The sequence below is a fragment of the Silurus aristotelis genome (genome assembly GCF_946808225.1).
Source record: "Silurus aristotelis genome assembly, chromosome: 4".
Taxonomy (NCBI): domain Eukaryota; kingdom Metazoa; phylum Chordata; class Actinopteri; order Siluriformes; family Siluridae; genus Silurus; species Silurus aristotelis.
This window is the reverse complement of record NC_139577.1, coordinates 29,048,098-29,060,524: the sequence shown is the minus strand read 5'-3', so window position 1 is coordinate 29,060,524 and position 12,427 is coordinate 29,048,098. Positions and strand designations below refer to the sequence as shown.

Below are 12,427 nucleotides of genomic sequence, written 5' to 3'. Positions count from 1 at the left end.
ATAAGTCTACTCTCAAATACATAATTGCTGGAAGGGACATGTTGTAATAATCTGCCTAGAGGAAATGAGCTTGACTGTAGATTTAATTGTTGCTGCGTTGAGTTATGGCAATGTCTGTTTCTTTGTGCAGTTATCTGGAGAGGACGATCCGCTCAGCGGTGGAGCAGCACCTCTTCGATGCTCACATGCAGCCAGATCAGGGTTTACAGCAGAGCTCAGAGTCGGCAGGCCAACAAGCTTCATTTCCTATAACCGCTGCTCAGAGGAGGCGACAGCAGAGAGAGAGTGAGGAGAACCGAGAGAGGAGCAGGTAAGTCAAGTCAAGTCAAGTCAAGTTTATTTCTATAGGTAAGAGACCTGGGGATAAAGAACCCTTTATAATAATGTGGCAAGGTTTGACCCGCTGACTACACAGGTGGCAAGCTAGATTGGGGCATTCATAAAAAATGATATCAGAGATGTGATCCTTGTCTGCTTTAAAGTGCAGGGAGTAAATTTTTTACATTTAAATTGACCCAGGAGGTGTCAGACATATGTTTGTATTGGGGTTACAGTCTTGCTTCAAGAAGTGTTGTGGTGCATCTGACAGAAGCCAAGTGGTAGCTCAGCAGAAAAGGTGTTGGACTTCTGATTGGATGGTCATGGGTTTCAATCCCAACACCACCAAGCTGTGCCCTTGTGCAAGGCCCTTAATCCTTAATTGGGTTGTATAACTGAGATAACTGTAAGTCGCTCCGGATAAGGCCAAATGCAGTAAAGGTAAAAGCTTGTAACCTGGAAAAAAACAAAGATGTCCTATTACCATATTTCCTATTCACAAACCAATAAATAAACATGGCTGCTAGCAGTAAACAAATTTGTGCCAATATTTTTTCTGTATAAACTGTAATTCACCTACAGACATATTTGCTTGTTAAATCCATAATAATGACATGAACAGATTGCTGTCTTGAGAAGTTAAATATATAATTAGAATTCAAAATACTTTTCACAATTAGTTGGCTAACTTGGCGCTAACAACAGACAAACATAATGATGGCCATGTTTTTTCCCTTTGTAGCTTAAACGTATGCAAATGACATAATTCCCAACTTCGGCTTTTTAACTAGACCACAAAGCGCAAAATGAGCTACAGGCTAAAATTTAGATTTTTTTTTAACTAATATAGAAAAAGGGAAAAAAAAACTTTAGATGTTATACGCAAAATTAAAACAATGTATAAAATATTTAACAAAGACATTTCCAGCCCTACCTACCCCTCAGCCAAGAAATGTTTGCTTTTTTTATTCAATTATGTGCAGTGTTGCTCTGATACCGACTAAGCAATAAGTGTGAAAGTGTGAACTTAAATGAAAGCTGAAGGTCCCTGTTTTATTGCAGAGGATGTTGTTTTTGGATATACTATTAAAAGATCCATCATGTGTATTTGGGGAAAATGTGAATTTGGAGTTTTCAGTCCAAGCAAACATGATGAAATAGTTGTTTGTGGTAATAACACTTTCTACAGAATAAGTGGATAGAGATTAGATTTTTAAAAAAGAAGAAAAAAGAATGGTCCTCTGTGGTTATTTGGATTGGAGAGGGGACTTTGCTCTCCCTCTGCCCTGCTGGATTCACAGCACAGCTCCAGTCGATAAGAGGACTCTGCCAAGAATAGGTTTGAAACCCAAGGTTAGAGGCAAACCAGTTCTGCTCAGTCACACAGACATAGGGAAAGGTGCAGATAAATATGCTTGGTCCTCGGTTATATAAGAGTGTCCCGCTTGCTTTCTCGTCTGATACAGTTCTGTTGAGCATGCTTGGTGTTTGTTTACTGTACTTCTCAGGTATGACACTGATAAGGAGAACATCCCATCAAGTGGGCTGAACAGCACTGCTAACGTTAGCATTAGCAGCACCGAGGAGACTGAGAGGAGGCTGGCCACTGCTGATGAAGACTCCAGGTCCAGGAAAGCCAAATACAGTCCTACCCTTTCCGAGCTGTCTCATAACCAAGGCTCACTCAGTGTGAGTACCGCTCTCAGTCATATCCCTACACACAATTTCTTTTAGTCATCCTAAGTTCAAGCGTTGTTTTTCTGTAGTCCCACAAAAAATCAATTTTCTCAGAAACCGTCTCTCCAATCCTCAGAATAGCAATGACTCAGCCCTGGTATTTGATGGCAGTATATCAAGAGAGGTTACGGGTGGAGATAGGGTATGCTGCAGAGAATGATTGGGGGGAAACAGACAAGCTAAAAAGGCCTAGTTGTACCATAAGCAGGGCATGCTTTCCTGTGGAACGCTCCAGCTAAATTACAGGTGGCCTAATAAGGCTTCAATTAGCACAAGCATTTATCTGAAGCCAAGAAGATCTTGTTGACAGGTTTATAGGCTGGTAGGTTTAGATCCATTTACTAATCAGCTATTACCTGCATTAGTTGCCATTAGAGATGCCCTGAAGGAAGGATTAGGGCAGAGAATCACTACGACCACTTTGGTGTGTATAGTCATGGTGGGAGATGCTTTTGTTTAACATGATGTAATACTCCATATATATATATATATATATATATATATATATATATATATATATATATATATATATATATATATATATATATATATATATATATATACAAGGACCTGAATGACGGACATACCACATAATCAAGGACAAATTATTATCAGATATACATCAAGTCCTGTTAGTTGCAAGGGGCCTCAAAAGATTGGACCACAGATGCTCAATTAGATTAAGATCTGGGAAATTTGAAGGCTAAGTTATCAAACCTTTTCTGAACAATTTTTGCTGTGTGGCAGAGCATGTTGTCAGGGTTACGGTCATTAGAGGAATTCATTTTGCCACAGAGGTTGTGTACTTGCTGTGCAACAATGTGTAGGTACATCTGATGCCCAGACACAGGGTTTCCTATTAGAACATTGCTAAAAGCATCATAATGGCAGCATGCCACCGGCTTGTCTTTGTCTTTGTCAGCTGCAATGCACTGTGTGTTCTTACATCTTTCTATCAGCTTTTCACTCCATCAATGTGGACGCAAGAAAAAAAAAACAGGCAAATGTAAAAATCTGATCAACTTTGACAAGCGCCGAATTGGCAAGACAACAGAACATCTCCAAAATGGCAGATCTTGCGATGTGTTCTCGGTATGCAGTGTTAAAAACCTACCAAAAGTGGTCCAAAGAGGAACAAGTGGTGAACCTTTGAAAGGGTCATGGGCATCCAAGGATTAGTGATGCACATGGCTTTTTTGCACATGGCTAATTGAAGCCTGTACCACAGAAATGCTACTGTTGTTGGTGTTCAACAGAACAGTTATGGTGTTAGTTGCTATTACTTGAAATAAGTCTTAATAAATCTGTTTTGTTACAACTTGTGTATGTTATTTATTAATTATATTATTTGTCTGTTATTTTAGCATCACAGCGCACCCAGATCACATGATAGAAACATGGAAGACAATATGGAGGCTACAAATAGCAGGTATTGACATTAGCATGAGATGATCATTGATTACCACAGCGCATTTAATATGACTGATTTTGATTCTGATTATATACATATACTGATTTATTTATTTATTTATTTTTACCAAAAAAAGATACAAAAATCAAAAGTACAAATCATTGATTCTTCTATTTTTCAAAATTAGTAAATAATAGCATTTTGAGCGACTCCTATGTTTATCAGGGTTTTTTTTTATCTGATTATTGCTTTCCCTGCACATTCCATTGACCTAGTGACACACCATTGAAAGTCCACTTTGTCATATCAGATCGACTGGATAGCTGCTGAGACTGGAGTGAATTTGAGGAAGGGAGTAGATGCACAGAAAGCAGCGTGAGCTCAATCGCAGTCTCTCTTTCGAAAGCACTCCATTAGCTTCCTGTTTGCTTTGGAAATGCTCGCTCTTCTAGCATAATCCTGAATGGAGCTGTAAAATGATGCCATTTTTTACTTGTTCCAGGGAAGCGTGGAAAACAAGCGACTTGCCTCGTCCCAAGGTAAGAACGTGCTTTTTGTTTGTTTTTTTCCTGGTGCTTCTTTGGTTGTCTTGGTGTCTTTGTGGCTTTTGCATTCGATGTGATCATGTTGGTTATATATGGAGACTGCACACATCTCACATCAGACACACAATTTATTCAATTCAATTCAAGTGTATTTCTATAGAGCTTTTAACAATGGACATTGTCTCAAAGCAGCTTTACAGAATGTAAGTAAATAAGTGAACTATGCATATTTATCCCCAATGAGCAAGCTTGGGGTGACCTTGGGTGACTGTGGCAAGGAACCATACTCAAAGAGGAGCCCATCTTTATTTGGGTGACACCAAGAGTATGATTATAATCATAAAAAAAAAAAAAAAGAACTGGAATCTATGGAAACTGATTCTATGCTACTCATGGATATGGATCTGTGCTATTCATGAACAGGGAATGTTTTTGTTATTTATTATGCTTAAATGGCCCTGTAGTCAGCTGCATTTTTCTGAATTTCTGTGAGTGTGGGAAAATCCTGGTGCTGCCGACCCCTCACAGTGGTCCTACTCCACAACCCATGTGATCCAGTCATCTCTCTCACACACTGAACTCTCACACTGATGCTCCAGGGGGAAAAAAAACCCACTTTGAACCCAAACACTCAGCTTGTTTTCTGCCATCACCTCCTCATGGCACTGTTGTCCAGCCAGCTGGCATTTTCTCACACCAGCATCACAGCTATGACCAAGCCGTTCTGCTGTGGCTACATGACAAAGCAGCTGCCACAAGGCTTTTTAAAAAACATGCCACTTACACAAAATTAGCCGGTTTGGATTGTTTTGCTAATTGAATGGTCAGGAAATTAATGTGTGAGGAAATTTCTTAATCCAAATACGCAACTATACTTTTCGACTCCCATCTATCTTTAAGGCCAATTGCAATTGACATGCATTCTTTGCTTTGTGGTTTCTAACCAACCAATATTTACCTTTCATCCATTCAGTAAGTACATTAATACCTTAGTACTCTTCAGTAACTAGTTCTGGAACTGGTGACAAGTGCTAAAACTGACTAGTACATACGTATGTTTTAATGCAGCACTGTACTGTATAAGGAATAACAGAAATATAACAAATGTTTCTCGAAATATCAAATATTACTTGGAAAATTGTACATTTACAAGTGATTCAAGTGTTCAGCTTACATTTTTTTTTCTTGATATCTTCTTTTGCCCTTCAGTAAAAACTGAAAACTATCCTTTCCTGGCTTCTTGGTAGCATTTGTAAGCACTTTAGGACCCATGATTTAGACTTAAAATGCACCAAAAGCACAAAAGAGAATGCCAATGTTCGTGATCTAACGGGATTCTTCATGCATCCTTTTTACCACGATACTGCAAGTTTCATCTCAAGAGTCGGTGTCGAGTTCTGAGCATGACGAAACATTTTTAAGTTCTCATCAAATTTGTCTATATTTCTGCAGCCGACGAGTACCGAGGTATTACTATATATAGTGTACTGTATTGCTGTATAAATACTAATATAGTATACAGAGCCAGTAATCTATATTAAGTGCAATGTATGAAAAATAAACTAATTCTAAAACCATGCTCCTGCTCAGCTTTTGTACCAGATCTTTTGTAACAGTAATCAACTCAGAAACTTGTTACAGGTTTAAAGACATTCTGTCAGAAACAGACTTTTACCTTGATTTTTTTTTTTTCTATTATTATATTGTGACGTGACAAAACTCACACATCTCCTCTGTTCTGAATGAATGAATGACTCAGTTCAGACCCGGCCTATAATTGATCATTAATAATTAACCATTATAATGTAAACACTGCCATTATGTTGGTTGTTTATCCAGACCTTTGTAAGCAATTAATTTTATATACCTGGTCAAATTCAAATAGTCAGATTTTATTGTCAATCCCCTCATCACGTACAACTGCAACGAAATATTGTTCACACAGAGTCATGGTGCAACAGTTAATATGGGTCTGACGAGTGGATACGTAACACACAGAGTCATATACAGTGTAAATACTGGTAAATACAGAAAGGTACAGATGGTAGACTAAACATTACAGGAACACTGGAAACCCAAACCCACAAATTGAAGTTGTCTAAACAAAAGCAATTTAATAATGACAGGAGGGCGAAGCTAATAACCAGGGTAAATCTGCAATCGACAATTTTTCCTCTATTACAGCACCATAAGCAACAAACAACTATTAACAATACAAATAAATGTAAGGTCGGTTTGTAAACTAGCGCCATATTTCACTTCACAGTATGCACACATGGACACATTGAAAAAATGCGCATACTATTAGCAACCTGATAGCAGGCTACATTCCAGTGGTTAGGACACACTGTTCCAACTTTGCATATGCTTAGAGACACATTTTCTAAACATTACTGTACACACAGTACATTACTCAGTCAGTATCTACTGACAGCTCAGTGCAGGCAATACAGCCAGTCACAGCACATATACGGTATCTCAGCATAATTCAATAAGAGATATCAGTTTGTTAATCCTAAAAAAGCATATTAAAAGCAAATTTTAAAAATTACACTATTTAACAAAGAATGTAGTACAGAGAGGTTTTCTGTAAGGATTTTCTTTTCCCTGGTTTGTTTTAATATTTATTTATTTATACTGGTTTCAAGCTTCTATATACACTATAAGGACAAAGGTTTGTGGACACCTGACACGTCTGACACTATGACTCATAAATGCCTTTTAAACATTGCATTCAACATTCCGTTTCTGTTTCCTTATTAGACCTCATTCTAATATCCGCCACTCATCCTGGAAAATATTCCACTAGATTTTGAAAGATGTTTGTGGAGATTTCTGGTCATTCTGCCACAAGGGTGTTAGTAAAGTCAGATACTGATGCAGGTGAGGAGAGGAGGTCTGGGGTGCAGTCAGTGTTCACATTTATCCCAAAAAAGGGTGTTCATTATTGTTGAGGTCAGAGCTCTATAGCAGGTTACTCAAGATCTTCCACTTTACTCCCATATATAGCAGATCTTCATGGTGCTGGCTTTGGGCACAGGGGTATTGTCATGCTGGAACAGGTTTTGGTCTCATGGTTCAAATAAAGGGAAAATTAAATGTATCCAAAGACATCCTGGACAATTATGTGCCTTTAATTTAGTGGTAACAGTTTGGGGAAGAACCACATATAGCTGGTGAATCAGGTGTCCCAATACTTTATAAAGTGTATTTCAGATACCTGTGATCTCTCTTTCACACCACCCCACAACATGTTGCTTAATGCTATACATTTTGCTTTCTTATTGGACTGAATTGTAACACTGTGAAACTTTAATGAATTGACTATCAATGTTAACATAATTAACTTAATGGAATATTCACACCAACACACATCTCATGTTAATGCTTCTTACACTGCACAGAATACAATGCCATTGATCTACACCTTAACACATGCACTTCAGCTAATATAGATCATTTCTATTTAATGTCTTCGATCATGAAAGCCTGAGTTTGTTTTATTTTGGAGTTGTTATGCGAATATGTCATTTGGAGTAGTGAGGGCATGGATTTCATTTTGATCCTATTATACAAGTCATTTTTGAAGCACTGAAGAGCAAAAACTCTTTTCCAAAACGTCTGGGTATGAGGGGAAAAAATAATGAACATACTTATTTTTAAATCAGTGATGCATGCGTTATACAATCCGTAAAATAAATCTAACATTTAAGGGTTTAATGGATGTTAAGGAACCTAAAAGTTCTCTCAAAGACAGCTGGAAAAGGGTTTGATCACAGCTCAGTGGTTAAGTCTCTGGGTTACTAATCAAAAGGTTGCGGTGCAAACCCTGGTATTGCCAAACCGCCACTCTTGGGCCCTTGAGCAAGGCCTTTTTACACTTTTTTTTTTTTTTTTTTTAACCTTTACAGTGTGTTAAGAGGCACAGGTTGGTTGATGTAAGATGGGTATGATGGGTTGATGTATTTGGTATCCTGCTAGATAAACACTGGGGATAGCATAAAGCAGAAGTTATATATTGAAATATGTACATGCAAACACTGCGGTGAACCAAGGCCAAAATAACAAACAAAAAAAACACTTATGTAAAATCTTAGTTACCTGCAAAAAACGAAAACTCAAAAATAAAGACAAACCATTTCCCCAAACTCCCTCGCCAAAACAAGGAAGACCACTGTTGAAGATCTGCCTTTTGTAAATTCCAAAAAATGATCTATTTAAACGGATAATGATTGAGTTTTGCAAAAAAGGCATAATCAGAGGATTGAGCTCCAAAAAAATCCCTCACCCCATGCTAATAATGCATTTTAAATCAGCACACATGGTTTATGGCACTTAAACTATTTCTTGCTTTGAATGCACACAGGATGGTTTCTTGGAAACAGGTTTCCATGGAAGGAATTAGATCAGACCATGGTGTCCAACACAAAAAATTTTTTTTATATATCGTATTAATTGTTCTTCAACTGCTAATAAAATTCACATGATTTTTTTTAGTCGGTGTTGTTTAGATATTTGTAGATGAACTAAAAAAAATTTCATATAAAAAAAATATATAGTATTGTTGAATACAAGCTTAATTTAAGGAATAGAGAAATGGCCTTTATTTGTCACATATACATAACAGAACAGTGAAATTATTTTATCCCAGCTTGTTAGGACACTGGGGTCATCATTATATGGGGCAGCATGTCAAGTCAAGTCAAGTTTATTTGTATAGCGCTTTTCACAACAGACATTGTCTCAAAGCAGCTTTACACAACATGTCTATATTACAAAAAAAATGATATCAAGTGAAAATATCCATTTTTGCTACACCACTTTTAGAAAGAAGTCAATCTACCAATAGACAACAGTTTGAGGCTTGAAGACCTTGTCAAAGAAATGATTCAATTAACTTTATTTGAGTTGTTGGATTTGCAAGCCTTGTGTGATTGTATGCAGTAGTAATAAATGTTTACAATATTTATGGAAGTTCCTCTTCTTCTTTCGCCTGCTCCTATTAGGGGTCGCCTCAGCTGATCATCCGTCTCCATACCCCCTGTCCTCCACATCTGCCTCTTTCAAACCAACTACCTGCATGTCGTCCCTCACCACATCCATAAACCTCCTTCTTGGTCTTCCCCTTTTCCTCCTTCCTGGCGACTCCATCCTCAGCATTCTCCTACTGATATACCCCATGTCCCTCTTCTGCACATGTCCAAACCATCTCAATCTCGCCTCCCTCACCTTGTCTCCAAAACGTCCTACATGCGCTGTCCCTCTAATAAACTCATTTCTAATCCTGTCCATCGTCGTCACTCCCAATGAAAAGCTCAACATCTTCAGCTCTGCTACCTCCAGCTCCACCTCCTGTCTTTTACTCAATGCCACTGTCTCTAAACCATACAACATCTCAGGTCTCACCACAGTCCTATAAACTTTTCTTTTCACTCTCAAAGATACTCTTCCATCACAAATCACTCCTGCTATCACTCTATTCCACCCACTCCACCCTGCCTGCACTCTTTTTTATTCACTTCCCTAACACACTCTCCATTACTTTGCACTGTTGATTCCAGGCATTTGAAGTCATAGAATATTTATGCAAGCTTTATTTCCTAAGCAAGTGCAGAGAGGAATGCTCCACCCCTCATCTGGAGCACTCTTTTATGGGATTTGTGGCTCATGCAGATATTATGTGAAATGCAATACTCAAAGTGGATTTAACATGCGAGCCTTACTTATTTATAGGGCACACAGTCAGTGGCCTTGTGTACATCAAAAAAAAGAAAAAAGAAAGAGTGCTTCAGATTGGATGAAACAGTTAATGGATGTCCAGTCATCTCGTTAAATATGAGGGCAGAGTGTAGACTTTTACACACACTCGGGATGTACATCTCCATAACTGAGGCCAATGCGAGTCGCATCTTAATGCATAGCCAAAGATACGATACATTAAAGATACATATGAAGCAGCTACCAATGCGATACGTTTCACCCCTATTGCGAGGTTGTTCTGATTTAAATCAAACACAATGCGATGCTATGCAATTTAACATGGTACAGTTAGTTCACTAATATTTATTTGGTTCAGACAGACAGCAAATCATCAACTTACTCAAAATGTAACTAATTAAATACAATAAAACTAAATAAATAAAACTAGATGTTCTTTCCCTGTTCTGTCTCCAGAAAGATGCAGCTCTACCTCTGCCATGTTAATCTATATTAAATGTGATTTAGGATACGCCTCGGTCTTTGTAGTGCCGTGATACAAAAACGCGTTTAAGCAAAAGTTCAGAAAGGAGAAATCAATCTGCATATAAAATATTGGACGCTAATTATTGGTCACTTTCTAAATAATAAAAGTTTAGCGCATCTGCTAATAATTATATATAAATGAATTCTTTTTTCACCGATGCAATATGTTAAAAAGCATTGCATTTGTATCAATTAGCATTGATACAAATGCCAACTAAAATCCGATGCACAATTTTTTTAATTGATGCTTACCATCCCTAACACACACAGATTAATTGCTGTAATAGTGTGAGGAATCTCACCTGCTGAGAGCAGGGTTTTCACAGTGACATTAAAAGTGTAAAAAAAAAAAAATTCACAATTTAAAAATCAAAATTTTAGGCCTTAAGAAGCCTTAAATTCGGTGTTACTTTTAAACAGTTCTTAATTTTCCGACGTCCATATAACGCTACCTCTAATGCTCATGCGGCAGCACTTTAGAATGTTTTTGTTAGTTTTTTGTTCTTTCTGTCACTAGTCCAAATATAATTCACTATGTTATGACTACCAATGAGACCAACATGCAAGAGCCAATCAGCTTTCTGTTATTGGTGCAAATCTCTCTTAGATTGTGCCACAGACATGAAACAAATTTTTTTTATCACAGCTATGGGGAATTGCAAGTTTATTTGCAAACTATGTATTTGTGTGTGTGTTTTTGATGTCGTGATATAGGTCTTAAATTTCATTCTTATTGGTCTTGCCTGCAGCAAACCTGAAGTATGTCCAAGATCCCTTTCTCCGAAGTTGTAGGCAGTTATTAGGTCAGTCGTCCATGTGGGACTCTCAGCCTGAACTGGGTTACTGGTGTTTGTGTAACAAGAATGAAGACCCTGCAGCAGGATCGCACACTTCAGCTAAAATCACATCACTGAAAACTCTGCGCTCATTCAGAATCAGCCTCGTCTTTCAGCCCTCATGTGATTAACCGACTGCTGTTTACTGCTGAGTTCATTCTGCACTGTGTGCCACGTTGTATTCAGGAATGTGGACTGATTAACTTAACTCTCAAGCTCGTCAAATTACAGAAAACATCCAGCATTTGCAGACTGATTAAAGCCTAAATGTCTAATAGTATCTAATACCAAACGTGAGAATGACATCTGCCATGAAAGATCAGGCCACGGTGCAAATCTCTCGAAATTAATCCCATCGGTCCAAACCTGTTTCTCAGAAACCTAGTTTTATCCAAGAATCTACAACTCGCTAAATAGTTCATGTTTCCGAACCTCTGATTTGAGTTGCGTTATTAGCCTGGAGTCAAAGTTATAATGGATTACGGTAGTAAATAAAGCCTGGGATTGACCTGCTCTTTCTGCATGTTTACATTATTTGGTGGGAAGAAAAAAAAAAAAACGTACATGAGAGCGGCTTCTGTTTATAAACGCCATGTTTGTGTATTGGTTGATGAATGTGATTTATATAGGCGAGTGCGTTGTAGTGGTTTCCACGACTAAGGATTTACATAGTCGAGTCAGAATTTTGAAGTCCTGCCTATAGACTATTTAAACTGCCATTTGATCATGTAAGGAAGTGACGTCGCCGGTCCTCAGATGTTTGCAGTTAGCTAACACGCACATTCAAAACATTGGTGGGATACGGCTTATACACAGTGATATAACTATGAATTAACACGTGGAATTATATACATAACAAAAAAGTGTGAAACAACTAAAAAATGTCATATTGTAGGTTCTTCAAAGTAGCCACCTTTTGCTTTAATTACTGCTTTGCACACTCTTGGCATTCTCTTGATGAGCTTCAAGAGGTAGTCACCTGAAATGGTCTTCCAACAGTCTTGAAGGAGTTCTCCGAGAGATGCTTGGCACTTGTTGGCCCTTTTGCCTTCACTCTGCGGTCCAGCTCACCCCTAAACCATCTCGATTGGGTTCAGGTCCGGTGACTGTGGAGGCCAGGTCATCTGGCGCAGCTCCCCATCACTCTCCTTCTTGGTCAAATAGCCCTTGATGCCTTCAGTGTGACTCTACAATTTTCATAGTCATGAAAATAAATATATATATATATATATATATATATATATATATATATATATATATATATATATATATATATATATATATATATATATATATATATAAAAATATGTCTATGTCTATGTCTATGTCAAGGTTTG

General features: G+C 37.8%; 2 protein-coding genes across 6 annotated transcripts in view; both read left to right on the top strand.

Annotated features, from left to right (window-relative positions):
* The window catches only part of inpp4b (inositol polyphosphate-4-phosphatase type II B), a 765,675-nt gene that overhangs the window by 548,949 nt on the left and 204,299 nt on the right, over positions 1 to 12,427 (top strand). The window lies entirely within an intron of this gene.
* The window catches only part of fam13a (family with sequence similarity 13 member A), an 84,007-nt gene that overhangs the window by 51,289 nt on the left and 20,291 nt on the right, over positions 1 to 12,427 (top strand). For all 4 annotated transcript variants that reach the window (XM_083538613.1, XM_083538611.1, XM_083538612.1 and 1 more), the window contains 4 exons: positions 131 to 310; positions 1,827 to 2,007; positions 3,420 to 3,484; positions 3,969 to 4,005. In XM_083538613.1, coding sequence (XP_083394739.1) covers positions 131 to 310; positions 1,827 to 2,007; positions 3,420 to 3,484; positions 3,969 to 4,005 — 463 coding nt within the window. The remainder of the gene's footprint in view (positions 1 to 130; positions 311 to 1,826; positions 2,008 to 3,419; positions 3,485 to 3,968; positions 4,006 to 12,427) is intronic.